At 45.0% G+C, this 17,004-nt stretch overlaps 6 protein-coding genes across 6 annotated transcripts, besides 1 other annotated feature; 2 read left to right on the top strand and 4 right to left on the bottom strand.

Moving 5' to 3' along the window:
• Window positions 1–164: 164 nt before the first annotated feature.
• On the bottom strand, window positions 165–2,040 carry TSTA_023690 (ubiE/COQ5 methyltransferase, putative; the record flags this gene model as incomplete). Its single annotated transcript, XM_002479423.1, has 6 exons — window positions 1,229–2,040; window positions 1,028–1,097; window positions 908–945; window positions 559–693; window positions 296–495; window positions 165–241 (listed from the first exon to the last, which is right to left on the bottom strand). The coding sequence occupies exons 1-6, from the start codon at window positions 2,002–2,004 to the stop codon at window positions 165–167; spliced, it is 1,296 nt and encodes a 431-aa protein (XP_002479468.1). The 5' UTR covers window positions 2,005–2,040.
• Window positions 2,041–2,649: 609 nt separating this feature from the next.
• Window positions 2,650–4,747, bottom strand: TSTA_023680 (uncharacterized protein; the record flags this gene model as incomplete). The annotated part of the gene is made up of 2 exons (XM_002479422.1): window positions 4,261–4,747; window positions 2,650–4,138 (listed from the first exon to the last, which is right to left on the bottom strand). The coding sequence occupies exons 1-2, from the start codon at window positions 4,719–4,721 to the stop codon at window positions 2,650–2,652; spliced, it is 1,950 nt and encodes a 649-aa protein (XP_002479467.1). The 5' UTR covers window positions 4,722–4,747.
• A 13-nt stretch (window positions 4,748–4,760) lies between these two features.
• Window positions 4,761–4,793: a sequence feature (T-rich).
• A 4,311-nt stretch (window positions 4,794–9,104) lies between these two features.
• Window positions 9,105–10,315, top strand: TSTA_023670 (uncharacterized protein; the record flags this gene model as incomplete). Its single annotated transcript, XM_002479421.1, has 4 exons — window positions 9,105–9,141; window positions 9,198–9,277; window positions 9,341–9,720; window positions 9,790–10,315. Exons 3-4 carry the CDS (start codon window positions 9,449–9,451, stop codon window positions 10,313–10,315), a joined length of 798 nt encoding a protein of 265 aa, XP_002479466.1. The 5' UTR covers window positions 9,105–9,141; window positions 9,198–9,277; window positions 9,341–9,448.
• A 1,054-nt stretch (window positions 10,316–11,369) lies between these two features.
• On the bottom strand, window positions 11,370–12,166 carry TSTA_023660 (uncharacterized protein; the record flags this gene model as incomplete). Its single annotated transcript, XM_002479420.1, has 4 exons — window positions 11,370–11,468; window positions 11,521–11,674; window positions 11,733–11,866; window positions 12,017–12,166. The coding sequence occupies 4 exons, from the start codon at window positions 12,164–12,166 to the stop codon at window positions 11,370–11,372; spliced, it is 537 nt and encodes a 178-aa protein (XP_002479465.1).
• Window positions 12,167–13,133: 967 nt separating this feature from the next.
• Window positions 13,134–14,054, top strand: TSTA_023650 (phosphorylase, putative; the record flags this gene model as incomplete). Its single annotated transcript, XM_002479419.1, has 2 exons — window positions 13,134–13,268; window positions 13,320–14,054. 2 exons carry the CDS (start codon window positions 13,134–13,136, stop codon window positions 14,052–14,054), a joined length of 870 nt encoding a protein of 289 aa, XP_002479464.1.
• Window positions 14,055–14,213: 159 nt separating this feature from the next.
• TSTA_023640 (FAD binding domain protein) lies at window positions 14,214–16,405 on the bottom strand. Its single transcript, XM_002479418.1, has 5 exons — window positions 16,010–16,405; window positions 15,735–15,951; window positions 15,281–15,669; window positions 14,841–15,220; window positions 14,214–14,771 (listed from the first exon to the last, which is right to left on the bottom strand). The coding sequence occupies exons 1-5, from the start codon at window positions 16,274–16,276 to the stop codon at window positions 14,522–14,524; spliced, it is 1,503 nt and encodes a 500-aa protein (XP_002479463.1). The 5' UTR covers window positions 16,277–16,405; the 3' UTR covers window positions 14,214–14,521.
• Window positions 16,406–17,004: the final 599 nt, after the last annotated feature.

Raw genomic sequence — 17,004 nt, 5'->3', positions numbered from 1 at the left:
AACTTATAAACTTATACTGATCAAGCGACAAATTTCTGGCTGGATTATACGCAGTCAAAACTATACCTAGTTCATCTGCCAAAGAGCCCCGGAAGTCCTCAAACTAAATGACAGCTGGTAACAAAAAGCACTCATACGGAAACCCGATACGGCCTAATGGCCCACTAAAGTGTGAACTCCAATCTATTCCCCGCGTAATCCCTCGCAAAGAACCTTGTAGGGTACTCAACTCCTTTTGCACCTAAGAAGACTAAGTCAATGTAAATCTCCCATCTGGTATCGAAGCTGCGCATACCTGAATTCTCTTCCCCGGGCTGATCAACTGCCTTGGGAGCTGCTTTCCCACCTCTCAAATGATGATCCCAAATTTTACGCTGAAGAGTCTGCAAGTCTTCTAACGACCCTAGTTTAAAGCAAGGATGTCGTGATGAATAGGGCTCATTCTGTCCGAACGCGATATGAACTTGTTGACCTCCCGCTTCTCCAATATTGAACCTACTCAGTTCGACCATAAATCAGAGACATCTTCCAACTCAACTGCTCTTCTTGGCCACTCACCAAGCGATCTTGCCGACTTGTAAATGTGGAACAGGTACTGGTGTCAGACCAAGAGTGTTTGCGTAAAATTCCGTCGCATCATTCAGCGTGCCTTCTGGTACAAGTAGATTTATGTGATGAATACCAGTAATCATCCTGGAATATTGTATCAAGTTTTGAGACACCAAACTTGCGAAGCGCAAAAGACGTTGGATAATAAGTATTAATTCATAGCCATGAGTCAGTTGGTGTACAGAAGTTTCATTTCTATGCGGGGTAAATTATTTGGATGTACGACGAAAGACCAAAGTTCGTCATTATGTGGAGATTGTACGCTATCGTAATTACCATCGGACGGCTGTATACCTACCTAACTATACCGAACCGATGGCAGCAATTTTCGTGTATCTAGGTATGTATTCTTCAGAAATCATTAACCGGATTACTGAATCGAGCAAGTATCTAAGCATCTGAGTGATGAAAATAATACAGTTAAAGATATCTCTAATTTCCGAAGATCTTCGCACTGAGTTTCCGGGTTAGAATTAGGGCTTATATTACTGAAATCAAAGCTAATAATCTTAACAACTGAGCGAATTACTTGAGCAATAATAATTGTAGGCATTCAAGATTAGCGATATGGCGAGCCTAATGTTTGTAAGCTATTATCTCTCCGTGAAGTAGAGTAAACCAAGCGTCTTCCTCTTCACCCCATTTGCGCCAGACTCTAGCCACCTTCTCAAGATCGTCTTTGGTGGCAAGCTTCGCATCAATAGCCGTCGTTGCGAATGAAGAGGCAAGAGTTCTTTCAGCCCACAGATCACTCCACCAAGCTATTTCATCCTTCATGCTGTAGCACCATGTACTTGTGCTGCATTTGACATCAGTGAGACCAGCCTGTCGAGCCCAAGAATGGAGCATGCGACCAGCATTAGGCTCACCACCGTTGTTCCTCGCAATTCTGTCGTACATATTCTGCCACTCCACCAACCCATCCATACTAGGGTACCAAATAAATGCACCATAATCGGATTCGCGTGCGGCCACAATGCCACCCACTTTGGCCACGCGATGCATCTCTTTCAAAATGCCAATGGGATCATGGACATGTTGTAGGACTTGATGGCAAAGCACAAGATCAAAAGTCTGGTCTGGATAGGAAAGTGCGTTGGCATCTCCTACGACAAAGTCAATGTTCTTGACTCCTTTCTCCTCGGCTAGAGCTCGGGCCTGTGGGAGCACTCCTTCAGCCATCTCAAGCCCTGTGATATGGCCTTGAGGAACATAGTTTGCTAAGTCAACGGTGATGGTGCCTGGTCCACAGCCGATGTCTAATATTTCCATGTCCGGCTTGAGATGTGGAAGTATATATGCAGCCGAATTGAGCGCTGTTCTCCACGAATGAGAACGTAGAACAGAGGCATGATGGCCATGTGTATAGACGGCTGATTCTGTCTTGTCTGCCATTGCAAGCAAATTCAAGTACGTAGATAACTATGATCTATCAACAGAGTTTGCAGACAAGAACACGGTTATTTTTGAATGTTTATATAGTTCTTATGTATGGTGCGGGGAGCTCCGGTATCGGGGAGCAAGGGTGAAGCCCGCGTAATGGTTTGGTAACTGTAAAATATTTCTTTCTTTTAAACCAATCAAATAGCATAGCATTCGTATTTGGCGCGTAAGGGTCTGTTTGCGTATTATTGCTCTGGATAAGATGTCTCAGGGTTAGGGTCATCATGAGGCAGGAATTAAGATCGACAAGCGGTAGATATAATGGCACATGCCCTGGAGTCAAGAAATATACATACTTGTGGTAATATGTTGCATATCTCTAATGTGTACAAAGCATGCTCATAAATGACTTTGGAGGTGGTTGCACCGAATGAAACTAGAGGGAGTGAATTAGAGATTATGTTGATTACTCCCATATGTACTGAACCAAAGCGGTCATAGTTCTATAAACTTCTAATTATTATATAGATAGCCCCCGATGACTATAGGTAGGTTGTATTTACATAGACATGCTCTAATTGAAATTTATTCAAAAACAGCGAGACGTCAACAGATATCGAGATTGGTCGCCGGACCTCACTGTAAGACGTTCTTCCTTTAGACATGGCAGAGACGACCGTTTTGATCAGGCAATCCGTCAGCGCTGGAGACAGTCCAGTCCTCGCTACCGACGGCTGTGGGAGCGTACAGTACACCGCATGGGTCATACTTCTGCTTCAAAGAGTACAAGCGGGCGTAGTTAGATCCATAGAATGCTTGCTGGAAATTGGGCTCAAGAAGGTCAGACTCAGACATGTAGGCGCCGCTGTTGGGAGAGACTGCACGCCATGGACCAAGAACATCATTGGTCATGGTATTCATGGCAGAGAGGATCTCAGCACTTGATGCGGTAGCGGGCCAACTGATGGAAGTAATGCCGTGCATGAGCATGGTACGGAAGGCAGGGTTAGCAGCGTTGGGCACAGATCCTGCTGGAGCATCTGCCTTCATCTGGAAGGCTAGGATAGGGTAGCCTTGCTCCAAGGTCTGGCGATGAGCGGCAATAGTGACGTTGAGCAACGTGGCATTGTTAAAATTCTCGCGGGGGAAGAGGCGAGATCCAGTGAGCATAGTGGTAGAGCCAACAGTTTCGAGGGGGAAACCGGCCAACCAGGCATCGTAGAAGTCGTCGTAGTAGGTGCCACTGGGAGTAACAGAAATACCGAGAGCACTCAAATCATCAACAAATGGTTGAATGAGAGTGTTAAACTGGTCCACGGTGTGGTTGACAGCGAAGAAGGGATGGGTTTCGAAAATGTACTGACCATTACCGAGAGGGAAAACCCAGAAGTAGACATAGGTACCTGCGGCAGTGAAGGCGTCAAAGTATGAGTAGTATGTCTTCAAAGCCTCGAAGAAGGTATCAGCACTGATAACATTCGAGGTGCCGAAGGTGATAGAGCCGACAGTGACACCAATCTTGGGGTAAGCCTTAACAACAAGAGAGGTGACGATGCCGAAGGTGGAACCACCGCCGCCACGGAGGGCCCAGAAAAGATCGGGGTTAGTAGCAGCAGTTACGGTGGTGAACGTGCCATCAGGAAGAACGACCTCAAGAGCAAGGACCTGATCGGCGGCAAGACCGTAGATGCTGCCAAGAGGCGAGTGGCCACCACCAAGGATGTATCCACCGGCAACGCCGACGGTCTTACCCTCACCACCGATGACGGTAATACCGTTGGCATGGGCGAATTCATAAACCTCTTGTGCTTGGATACCAGCTCCCATCTTGACAGCGGGGCCTGAGTAGGTGCTGTCCGAGTAACTGGGAATATACCGGAGAGACTTAAGGTGGTGAGTCCAGATGCTGAGAGCACCAGCACCGGCGGACTTGCCGCTGAAGTCGTGACCAGTGTTCTTGACGACTAGGCGGATATTGAGGTTGCGTGCAAAGTTGACTGCGAGCTGAATCTGAGCTACATTTGAGACATTGACAGCGTATGATGGATAACCACCCAGAGTACAGGTAGCGGTGACGTTCGAGCCAGTGGGCAAGCATGTGCGACCCTGGTAAAGAGGCCACATGACAGATGTAGGATCTTCCATACTGCAGAAGGAACATTAGTATTACTTAGGTCTTAACAATTTGTGATAGGCGGCCGCGAACAAAGCCAGAATGACAGTCAAAAACAGTGATGCATGCGGTGAGCAGCCAGGAGAGGAGCTTACTGGAAGTGGGAATCATTCCATACAGAGGCGACGTAAGCGCATTCAGCGGCGCTCTGGTCACCCCAACCGGGGTAGCACGATGAAGCAGACGGAACCGTTTTTATGAGGCGTCCACCGAGCAACAGGTCGAAGATATCCCAAATAAAATCTATAGGCCATGCCCAATCTCCCGGGAAGACTTTGCATCCGGTTGTGGATCGCTTGGTAGCAGCAGTAGCATTGCCAAAGTCAAAGTACGAAACAGTAGTCTGGTTTAACTGGCTGGTCAAATTCTGTAGAACTTCAGTGGTCAATTGAACAGTTTCGGCAGTGTTGAGAGGCACGCCAGAATCAGAGTCTGCTGATACTGTCTGTTGAGCCGGTGCGAGTGAGGTAGTGGTAGCCGTAGTTGCTGAAGTCTGCCCATTGACAAGGGCAGCTCCAAGCAGCAGAGCGCTGCCGATGTGGAGAAAGGATGCCATCGGAGAGGATCTAGGTAAAACGACCGATAGACAAGACCCAAAAAAAAAAAAAAAAAAGAAAAGGGAAAAGAACAACACCTCGTAGAGGAGTGCTAAGAGAGATAGTCAGAACAGAGGACTGAGAACTGTCCGCAATCTGAGAGATAAAATGTTGTTGCATCTGGTTCTACAGGCCGGTATATATACAGTTCCAAAAGCCGACGGGATGCGATATCCAACACTGCAAAAAGGGAGAAACAGATAATTGTATGGTACCGTAAACTGGGGATCCGCTGTAGACGCTATTTTCGGAGCCATGCCCCTTACGAGCTACTTAGTTCTGCCCTTGCTACGTTAACGCAGCTCTAAATGGTCTGGAATCCGTGGTTCGAATTGCATGATAAACGCAGCATTCGTATTTTCATTTGATTTAGTGACATTAGTGTATCTTTCTTCATGCTAGCCCGCTCAGATCAACCAGTCATGTTCTGCGGTGTCATCGGAAGCGTTACCTTTCGGCACGACGCTTCAATAGCCCTAATTTCTAGGTTCCTTAAAGCACTTCCCTCGGAAAAGAAGGTGACTGACTCGCTCAAGGCTTGAAGCAGCGACTGTCATTGGCAGTTTCTGATTCTGCACCACATTTTTAATGGAGTCTCTCGCGTGGTTCAAGCCAAGATTCCACGTGGTAAAACCATGTCTTGCGTTCATGCCGCATGGTGCTTAAATACGATTCGGATAGTGCGTAGATACTTTCTAACAGAACTGCTTATGCTACGTACTTCGTAGCCACGTGGTACTCTAGTACGGCTGACAAATGCCTCCTCTGTGATACTCATCATTGGGGAGTGCGCAGATTCAAATTGGAAAGCCGTTCCGCTCATCTATGGTATCCCTAAGCAATGATATTACTTATTCACCAAGTTATGCCGCAGCACATGTTCACTCGGAATCAAGGAATAATACTATAAACATTATGATATTAATTATGGATACAGAGCACACCGCCATGTTGTAATTTTTGCTTGTTGCGCTTTCCACCTTTATCCCTGTTCCTTTCTATCAGGAGCGAAGCATGCATTGATACCTAGGGAGTTAACTATGACATTCGGCGAAGTTTCAGCTTATTTCCCTTGGATAATTATATTCATGCCAACATCTCCGGGTTATTATCTTTTTTGAATGCGGGGTGTTTGATTTTCAGGAAAGAAGATCTGGGAGGGTACCACATCGAAAACGCAAAAGTGCAAAAAAGAGAAAAGCCCTTTACAAAAATTCGCCGAGAGTATGGACAGAGTCCGATCGAATGCTCCCAAGTTTTGTGTCTCGAAGCTTGATTTTGTCAACTTTCAGTCTCGACATTCTTCTCTACATTAAAGATTATACCACGGAATAATTCTGTGCGAGGGAATGCCCGGAAGAGTGAAGACGCAGCTTGATAAGAAATAGGGGGGTTGATTGCTCCATAGTATTTGCTATAAAACAGCAATAGAAGCCCGCGAATTAGTTCTAGGACTCGTACCAGAGCTAGATAACGAGCAAGCCTCTTAGTACGATATGCGCGTACTCATAATATCAAGCTGTAAGAGTCACAGACATCCTTTTTCCTCAACGACCTGACGAGGAAGCCTAGTAGGCAACGGCTATGTATGAAAAAGATGCTATAATGTAGTCACTGCAAATTAGTCGTAGAATCTCGACCCATGAACAACAATACTATCGTTTGCGTGGGGCCTTTGCTAAACCCTTTGTAAGTTTGTCAAAAGTCTCTCACAAGTGAAAAATACTCGTGTCCTAGCTGTATCATCTCTCAGTGGCTTATTCCGGAGTGTCCGGACGGCGGATTGACGATACTTGAAAATTCCCCGATTTGGCAACAACAAGCTTTAGGAATCAGCACCGGCTACAGCTTCAACCAAATCCGAGAACAATTGATCTTTTAGGAATGAGTGCGAATAGCATGCAGTGTAGCATGTGGTATTTCTACGCTCACAGTTGTCCCGTACTTCTTGTCAGTGGGATTGGGGAACCCACATTGACAGTCTCCGATAATGCCGAGAGGGATATATTATTTCCACAAGCCCCAGAAAGATCTGGAACAAAATTACGGAGTACTACGCACGTAATGTAACGTTGAGTTTATCGTACTATTTTAGCGCTCTGGATAGTTGTAATTTTGACTTGGCGACGAGGAGTACATGTTTCCACGAGTTGTGAGTCTGCTCGTTGAATTCTAGCTCTACTTAGTAGCAGTACAGAATACATGATATCAAGCAGACTTGGAAAGGCGAGGACACAAGTTCGGAGACGAGGTATGCTGTGACTTCAATGTTTTAACACACAATTTTGATCCAATGCAAATGCCGGCCTGCAATTTACTTGCGCCACCGTAAGCCTCGACTCAACCATTTCCGAATCCGGGATATCGCCGGATGCATACATTAATTACGTGAATACCGTGGCGATGTTTCTGGTAAAGCCTCAATCGCCTACGAAGTAGTACAACGTAATAGTAATAACAAGTCTGCTACGTGGTAGCAATCCTGCAGAACGGGGGAGTTTTTATTTTTGTAAAACTCGTACTGACTGATCGGTGGTACATGCATCCCGTTCCGCGCGAGGGACTCAATGTACTTTCGGAATGAAACAGAGATCGATCGACTATCTGCGCACGTGGAAAACAGGGAATGGATTATCGATTCGTTTATTGCCATTGGATCGTGCAATCATTCTAGACCCGTACGGTTAGTATGCGTACTATATGCTACTAATGTGTAGTAAGTTAGCTTAGAATTCATCTACTTCCGAATCTGCTGTTTTTAAGCACTGCGCTAGAAAACGACAAAAATGTCTTGACATTTTGACCCTTCTTGACATCGGAAGGAATGTCAGGGGGAGAGACTTGTACTCTGAGATCTTAGCATGAATAATTGTAACTTAGCATGAATAAGCGAGCTGGAGACTCTCGGTATTTCGGAAAAGCGCCGATTTATCAGAGAGCAGTCCTTTTCCACCCTTTTAACTTTCGTTCCCCCATTACAGGCTCGCGGTGGCGCAGATATCAAACTTGGCGCACGTTGCTGTCCACTTATATTAGCCGAAGAAACCTCGTTGGAGAAATATCCGACTAAGAGGCTGCCTTCTTCCCTATAAGAATACTATAAGAACGCATTTTTGCGAGCTGGAATCATGCATTCAATTTGATCCTACGTACAACAGTAATATAGGCACTCCGTTCCGAATGGGAATCTGCTTCCGCCCAAGTGGCTACTTAATCTACTTAATCTTAATCCCTCGCTTTAATCATGTTTCAAGGTTCATCGATTTAGAGTTGACTGTACTGAACCATGGTAGAACTTGATCAATTGTGCTTCCCAAATGGTCAATGCCCAATAGTTATAACGGAAAGTTGGGAAAGCCACAGGAGCGCGGGTGAAACTCAGAGAGTAAAGTCCAAATGGTTACAACTCAGAAATACCAAGGTTTTTCGGTGGATTCAGCCTCAATTTAGCAAATAATCACTTCTGACCCAATGGCCATGCTCGAAAATGTCACCTCCAGATTACAGACTGAACAAGATGACGGATTCGCCTGGTTCCAATTGCTATCCCACCCAAATCTTCTCTTCAAGGTCTTAACAGCCAAAGTCAAATTTCAATAACCGCAAGCGGAGAGATAGCTAGCTGCAAACTCTCCACATCTCAGATTTTCACACGTCTCATAGGCTCCCAGAACGCCTTTGTTCCTCACTCTACTGGATTTGAAGGGTTTTACTCAGCTTTTTACACTTTTCTCCCTTCGCCTCTATTTTTCTCTTCAGTGACTCTGGCCAGAGACCCCTTTCCTTCGTGCGGTGGACACTGCATTTCTAGACTCCTGTGGCGTGGGCTCCGAAACTCTTTTGTAGTAACGTTAGTGCGAACCAAGCCAAGTTCTTCTACATTAGTCCATACTGGTTGTTTGATCGAGATTAATTTTTTCAACAATCTAAGCTACTGGATGCATACATAGATCGCCAATGCCCGTGCATCTCAAGATTGATCTTTTCCCTCTCCACGTTCCGATTTCATGGTTGTTGCAGTAGGGTGATCACCAAGATGTCGGTGGATTACGGCCATCAACATGCCGCCCTGGCCATTACGATCACCTTCGCTGTTATAGGCACCATCTTCGTGATCTTGAGAATATGGAGTCGCATACTGGCCAGTCGCCGTCTATTTCTCGGTGAGATTTCAATCGCAGATTCATTAGCATTTCAGGATGCAACTTTTCACTCACTGAGCGGGAATACTGACTTCTCATTTTACCAATTTAGATGACTGGCTTATTATAACTGCGTGTGTACGTACTGGACTGTGTCCTTCGTATTTTCCATGACTTCATCTAATCGGTCGATCGTTCCAGGTGCTGATTATTTGCGAGACCGTGACGGGATGCTTCTGTGAGTAACATGGGCCAATCGTTGAAGTTTTTCAGGTGACTGATGAAGCGTCAAAGACATCAAAGCGAACTATGTCGGTATACATCTTGCAGATATTCCGCCGCAGACGCCTGAAGAGCTAAAAAAGGGACTGATTGTAAGTATCGGCTTGTTGTCAGATAAAACGAGACGAATTATTCTAACACAGCACATCTTTCAGTGGAATTATGCAAACCAGTTGATCTACAATCCTATCTTGTCGCTCGTTAAGATATCGGTCCTGATCTTCCTCCTACGGCTGGACTCACGCTCAGCAGTCGTTCGTTACATGATTTTTGGGACGATGTACTTTACCATTGCCCTCATGGTCTCCATCCTTATTGCAGATGTCTTTCAATGCACGCCCGTAGCATACGTTTATGATATAACTATTGCTGGCGGACATTGCATTGAACAGGGTGCCTTCTTTGTTGCCACTGCAACTATGACCATATTCACCGACTTACTGGTCGTTGTTATCCCGATGATTATCGTCTATTCTCTGCAGATGCCTATTCGACGAAAGATCATGGTTGTTGGTATCCTCTGTCTTGGTTTGGTGTAAGTTACTCCGTAAAATTCCACCTTTGAGTAGCTTTGTGATTGTCTCTTACTGACAGCCATGCGCAGTGCCACCGGCGTGGGAGCCTGGCGGCTAAATCAGCTGGTTGAAGCTTTCTTCCCTAGCCATCCAAATCCGGACCACACATATAGTATCGGTTTTGTCTCATCCGCCATTGAGATCAACTTGGCCGTCATCTCTGCATGTTGTCCAGCATTGAAGTCACTTCTCAATCGCATTGCACCACGCTTCCTCGGCACGTCGGGCCGTGGTACATACGGAAAGTCAAGTAATCCACGATACGGCCATGGAACGTACATTCGTTCGAACGTGGATCCCAACGATTCCTACGAGCTTGGCCAGAAGAAATATCATAACAAACAACAAACTGAGATAAGTGCTGGAGAAAGTCATAGTGGACGTCTTCCACCGCGCTCGAAGACTGCCGAAAGTTTGAGTCTTAGCGATGATGACGGTATCATTGCCGGTGCAATGGGGAGTATCGCCATTGTCAAGACTACCAATGTCTCGGTACAGAGAAATAGACGAGATGACCACCCAGAAAAAGCATCCAGTGTGGATAGTCTTGTCTAATTCTTCGAATATTTTCTTTTGTTGCCCAGCTGATTTCCGGTGGTATTATCGGTTTCAGGTCTGGAAAATGACAGTTACTTTCAAGTACGTTGTAGCTGAATATCTTCCATATTCGATCCGATATCCTGGTGGTTATCATATACACATATCTATAAGATAGCACGATTTAATCATGATGATTATCCATGTAGTAATATACGCAGTCAGTCTTGCATCGTCTTCTCTCATAATGAACTTCTTCAACGTTTTCTAATAATCGGCCATTGTCGAATCCCTGAGATGTAGGCAGGTATTCATCTTAGTCCTAGTTCCTACAAAGCGCTACAAATTTGTCAAACCTCACATAGTAGTCAATAATAGACACCACTGAAACATCGTTGCCACCAAGGTGCGTACTTGGAAATATACTTGTAAGTTTAGGAGTCATACTCTGTCTTGCTTTGCCATATCACCGAATAATATGAACGGTTCGAAAAGTGCAATAAAGTGAGGGTTGAATGAAAGTATCGAAAAAGCGTCGGGAAATAAAGATCAAGCCTCCGCAAAGAGTCATTTGGGGGAGACTCCAAGCACCACTAGCCATCATGCATGATGTGGCATACAGCAGATAATATAAGTCATATGGCTAACGATAGCTACTGGTACAAGCTAAGATTGGAAAGGCATGTTGGATTAGCTAAGCTGATCCAGCCAATCAGACAGATGATATTTGTCAGCCAATAAGAGCGAGCCACACACTGATCCACCGAATAGGGGGTAAAAGATATCTTCCACCTTTACTGTACTTAGAGAAAAGAACAAGGACAACCAGGATCAAGGATTCCATACTTCTTGCATACATAATTTGATACGTTGAGATATACCACTTGAGATTGTTACGTACAATCCAACAAGGCACTGCCAGCCAGACTCCGTGAACGTGAGCAACTTCGGGTATGTTCGTACAAGAAAGTTTACCTTCAGACTGTCTGTTTCTCCCCTTGCTGCCGAATAGTTTCCTTAATGTCCTCCTTCCTTTTTTGGTAAAACCACCAGCCGAGCATAATCCCAATTGTTAGCGGCGCGGTAATGCTACCCAGAGCCACCAAAGACTGGAGACACGAATCCCGTGCCCATTGTTATTGGTGAAAAATATCCCGGCATCCAGTATAGTCTATTAGACTACATTAGCCATTAACATTTGAGGGGAAACAGGACCAACTTACTGCCGTAAAAGTACCCGGTAGAAAGACCATGGTCATTGCAGCAATCGCATTCATACTGGTATTGTTACGCTTTGTATCAGCAGCAATCTCAATGCTGTTTGCGGCGTCCTGCAGAGTGACTAAGTTGAAGACGAGACTCATCATTCCATCTTTTCTGTTCTTGTAGTTTAAGAACCATGTTTTTTTGTTTTTCTAATGAATTTATAATATACTCAATTGTATCAGCTGCTCGTTCCCTACTCCGCAGAAAGCTTCCCAAAGCTTTATGGAGCTTCGCATGAGCTTCTTGAATCCCTTTGGCTGAAATGATAGCAACATCAGCGTTTGCAATGCGTGAATCGGCATTCTAGGATATAATCTGCAATTTTCGGGTGAGTTCTCGAAGCTCCGCGCGGTCTTTCGTATGAACACCACCAATTTGCTCTTCTACTCTATTGAACTTCATAAATGATAAGTCAAGGTTGCATTTAGTATTGTATGAAAATAAAGTACTTACCTGGGACCACATGAAACGGAGAAAATGTGTGATATGATACTTGGGTGCCTCAAAAGATAGCGTTGACAGTAAGACGTGAATATCAAATGGCTTTTCAATCAGACTAGAAAGTTTTTTGCATTGATGCACTAATAATCTGTCGTAGAGCATCTACGCAGTTATCACTCTCTTTATGGGCGATAACATAGATTATACGACGGCGGTCTGTCTGGTACCGTAAACATACTGACAGAGGTGCTCCCTGCACATCCAGATTCCATCTTGGATGCTGGCAAAAGAAATCTATAGGCATTTGTCAAAGGCCTTTAGCATATAACAAGACTCTAAAAACACAAGGTACAAATCGCTGGATGTGATTGTGCCTTCAGCCGAAGACTCCCATCTGGTCTGAGGTGCCCAATAATCTGGGCGTCCAATCATGTTGAGGAAGAACAATTGGATTCAGCTTCAGTGAAGAGAACATATCGAGTGCCAAAGTCTGTGTCATTGGTATCCTGTTCCCATATGAAGTCCCATCGTGAGGAATGAATCTAGTACACTGTGTCAGTATTCTTGTGTACTATATAAAAGTTCGGATACAGTGCTTACAACGCGAGAAAACTGTTGGATTTCGACGGCTAACCTGGAACGGGGCTGGACATCGTATTGGCAGAAGTCACGGTATTCTCTCGATATTCCTACTCCGTTGCATTAATATCTTCCATCGTCCGAGCCGTGATATTGCCGTTACTCGCCCGAAAGAGATTGGACAATTTCAAATTATCCATTTCAGTCTGTTCTGTTCTTGTTGAGTCTATATACTCTCGCAAGGGCTGTAACACATACCTAGAGAACCGCCATTGACTTTTAAGCACTGGATTCTTCGGCTGAAGGCACAATCACATCCTGCGGTTTGTACCTTGTGTTTTTAGAGTTTTGTTATATGAGGATCGATAGCGCCCCGTTCGGGTCCGTCTACTCCGTAGTAAGTGATGCTTAAGGATGCACTACCTGGGCATTGTGTTGATACGCCTAATCCTACTCTCCACGCTTGTTTCAAAGAATTGAGAACCTATCCAGATTATTGAATCCAGGCCACAGGGCAGTCGCCTTTGGGTTACGTTATTACCAGGAAATGATGGCTTGTGAATTCACCGCCACGACACCTCCGGACTACAAAAGTGTGATGGCCAAATTTGATGCTTTGATCGCAAGAGGCTTAATCTCTTGCTACCCGCCGGAAGTAGTCAGGCTCCAAGATAAAAACTTGCAAGTAACCTTCCCCATATTCGAATATTCAAAAAGCTTTGCATGATTCCATTAGACACTAAAATCATGTGCCAAGTTTGAATTCCGAGTCAGTCAAACATTACAAGCAAAACCTCAGTCAGGGGAGCCTCTGCCACTTAGTAAGGGCAATACCTTCGGACCAGGAAGTGATTTGGCACTGGTTCATGCAGATTTAGTATTAGCTGAGATCAATAACACTCATCTGCTGGTGGCCAATTTGTACTGCGTTATACGACCCCAGTTATTGCTTTTGACCAAGGATTCATACCGTCGCCAACACGAGTCCCTTGGCGCAGATGATTTTGACGTTATCAAAGAACCGTTCTATGCCATGTTCAGTTGTAGTGCAATGGCGGGAGCCAGTCGAGAGCATAAACACATGCACATTCTTCCCTACGAGGATAAGAATGAGTGCACTGGCATTCCTTCTGTCGAGGCGCAATTGAGTAGCTTTCCATTCAAATACTATTGGAGTCGCGTGGACTTTTCTGAAGGCAATTTGCTGCAGATCTACTACCGCTTGTTGGCAGATGCAAGGCTGGCACTGAATTTAGCCCAGAGCGCTACATGCCCCCATAATGTGATACTCACTCAGTATTGGCTGATGGTCGTCTTACGTCGTTCAAACAATTTCCATGGCCTGACTTGTAACGCCCCTGGTATGATTTGTTCTGTGTGGCTTCAAAATGAGGCTCAGTTGAAAAAGTGGTCGCAATTAGGACTAGCTAAAGTCTTATCTCGCCTAGGTGTTCCGAAAGATCTATTTTAGATGTTATGTATCCAAGTCTAGAAATACAGTTAGAACACTAGAGAGTACTCAACTCGTACCCTGTTCGAATGCTCATTTGACTCTTGAAAAGCCATGCGCACCTCTCACCGGATCATTCACTAGTTCCTCTGGCTAGGCGAGGGCATTAATCTCGTTGTTCAGTGCAATTGCCTTTGTATTTAACTACCTCCGTGGTTATTCATTGATATCGAGAGACATAATTCTGGTTATCCTTCGATGTAGCATGCAATTAAGTCATATGCACCTGAGTATTCCTATACCTATAGGACAAATCAGATACGAACCAAAGTACCTGCCATTAACATATTAGATATTACTGCACATCCACGGATAATACCCAATTTATGTCGCCACATCAAATTAGTCCACGCTAACCTCAGCATAATTCCCGGCTAAAGAAACACCAACATGCCCTTTAAACCTGCATGGTTATACGTATAGTCTTTTTACAATGGTACTGGCTTAGCTGCCCCGAAAAGATTGTTGGAATCCCACTTCCGTTTTGCGGCACTCAGCCGGGCAAGGTTATCAGCATCACCGTACCAGACATTCGGACCTTCATCACCGTGGGCATAATTGACGTATGTGGCGAATGTATGAAAACCGCTGAATTCATCGAAATGTTGACGCTGTTGGGTATAGAAAGCGTTCACGGTACTATCCAGCGAAGAGTCAGGGTAGTCACTTTCCCAAAGGCTAAAAATGCACGACGTATGATTAGTCATTTTACTGCTTCTGACCTTTGGAGCATTCATATATCCTTACAGTTGCATTTTGGCCTCCCGCCAAGGATATACACCTCGAGTTTCTTCAGGAACTGCCAATGGCCCTTGGGTGCTGTAACGTTCGATAACCCAAGCCCCAGTATACGAGGGATTTTGCTGGGAGAAAAGAATCAGGTCATCAAAGAATCCTTGAAAGGTCAATGGATCGGTTTGATTCAAGGCAATGCTGAAGAAATTGATATGTGAGGAGTTGGTGCCACAGCCGTGCGATGGTGCTCCAAAGTTTGCTGAGGCTATCAACTGGTTCCAGGGAACAGTGACATTCCGCCACTGAGTCGGGCTGATTGCGAGAAATTGGTCAACATATGGCTGAAAGTTGTCGTAGATCCCGAAATAAACGAGATTTACCATGATGGAAGCCTAACAAAAAATGCGGTATGTCAGAAAGTCACCTCAGCCTCAAGTCACAGAGATCCTTACTTGTCCAGACGTCTGATTATACGTAGACGTGATAGTCACAGATAACTCGGCGGGGAGTGTCTCATCCAAAGTTTGGAGAGCATTCCAAACTGTTCGATTTGCCGACTCGGCAAACAGGAAATCCGCATTCTGTGCTTGCCCAGAGTTCGTAGCATCATATATGCGGTAAGTGGCTGAGGTGATGATACCAAAATTTGCACCAGCACCACGAATGGCCCAGAATAGTTCTGTGTTGTTGGTTGCGGATGCCTCGAACAGCACTCCAGATGCAGTGACGATCCGGGCTGAAATCAACGCGTCGGAGGTATATCCGTGTAATCCTTGAAGTAAACCCACACCGGCACCAATAGTGGCTCCAATAACACCTACACATGGCGCATTACCAGTCGCTTTGTGGTGAATCAATTAGCTAAGATACCCGCCTTGCAACAGCTAAGATGAGATATGGACATACGAAACTCCTTTCCAGCATTATACAGGGGATCGTATAACTGACCATAAGTCGCTCCACCTCCAACCGTGAGTTGATTGTTCTCAATATCGAGATTAACTGTCTTGAAATTTGCTAGATCGATCTCAATGGCATTTTGTATATTGGCGAAGCCTTGGGAGACGCCGTGACCCCCTCCTGTGGCAAGGAAGGATATATTGTGAGCAGACGCTACTTTAACCTGATTTATGTGAGTTCCTCGATTCATATGGTATGTTTCAATTAGGTTAGATACATACTATGTTCTGAACGTCGCGCTCGGTAACCGGCTTGATTGCACCCAGATATGTGGGTGCATCCCATGTGGTCCATCGTTGGGTGACATTCTGTGTCCAGTCGCTGTCGTTGGCATAGTATATTTCAGCACCAGGAGACAGAACGGGCTGAAATAGTGCTGTTAAGTTGTAACTTTGTGCTGTTGCTAAAAGAGGCAACGCCAATATCACTCCAATGCCAAAAACTTTCATTTCGGCTGTTAGGCGGACGACCCCTAGGATATCAAACATTCGGGAAGTATACAGTGAAGAATACAGGACTCTGAAGAGCAGAAATTTCCAATTTTGACGTAGGGAATCCTTCGGGGCTTTATATAGGCCAATGCATCAATTTTGATACGGAAGAAGAGATTTCCGGTCTACCTCATTCTAGAGATCCCAGATTTTATTTGATGTATACTTAGGCGGATTCCTGTCGCTTACTTCTGAACGTAATAAGAAATGGGATCCCGCAATATATCGGGGCTTGTTCTGTAGGCGTTAATGAAGACGTTTTTCGGACTTTCTTTACGGACTTCAATTAGTGATAATAATGATAATAAGTCCTCCTGACAACTAGCTTAATCTTAATACGAATATGAGATTATTATGTCTTACGACTCTACTTGTACACGGCAAAGGGTTTGTATACAGCAAATACCTATTGCATCTCTATCCGTAGGGTTGATCGATTCATAATAGGTCAAGAAAGCTCAAGTGACTGGAGGACCGTACCTTAGGTATCGTAAATGCCAGAGGAGATGACGTGTATTTACTTCGATTAGATTGAGGCTCCGAATATATCCGGGCGTGAAAAGGAACAGGACACTATTTGGCGATTGCTCTCCGAGACTATTGAATTCTCCGGAGTAGCACCATGAAAGTCTGGAATCTGTGAAACCGAGTCTTACATATCCGAGCATCATACACAAAATAATCACATCGTGTCCCGCTCAGTCGCATGTGCTTCTAACGCGTCA

The sequence above is a fragment of the Talaromyces stipitatus genome, genomic scaffold (assembly GCF_000003125.1).
Source record: "Talaromyces stipitatus ATCC 10500 scf_1105507295541 genomic scaffold, whole genome shotgun sequence".
In the NCBI taxonomy this organism is placed as follows: domain Eukaryota; kingdom Fungi; phylum Ascomycota; class Eurotiomycetes; order Eurotiales; family Trichocomaceae; genus Talaromyces; species Talaromyces stipitatus.
The sequence above is the reverse complement of the archived record's forward strand: the minus strand, read 5'-3'. Positions and strand labels throughout refer to the sequence as shown.

Bases quoted from the DNA above. Each gene is read 5' to 3' on its own strand.
- TSTA_023640 (XM_002479418.1), bottom strand. From the start codon at position 16,276: ATGTTTGATATCCTAGGGGTCGTCCGCCTAACAGCCGAAATGAAAGTT. The intron at 15,670-15,734 runs GTATGTCCATAT...TTCACCACAAAG, and splicing joins TAATGCTGGAAAGGAGTTTC to CGACTGGTAATGCGCCATGT. The intron at 15,221-15,280 runs GTAAGGATCTCT...ATTTTTTGTTAG, and splicing joins ATAATCAGACGTCTGGACAA to GCTTCCATCATGGTAAATCT.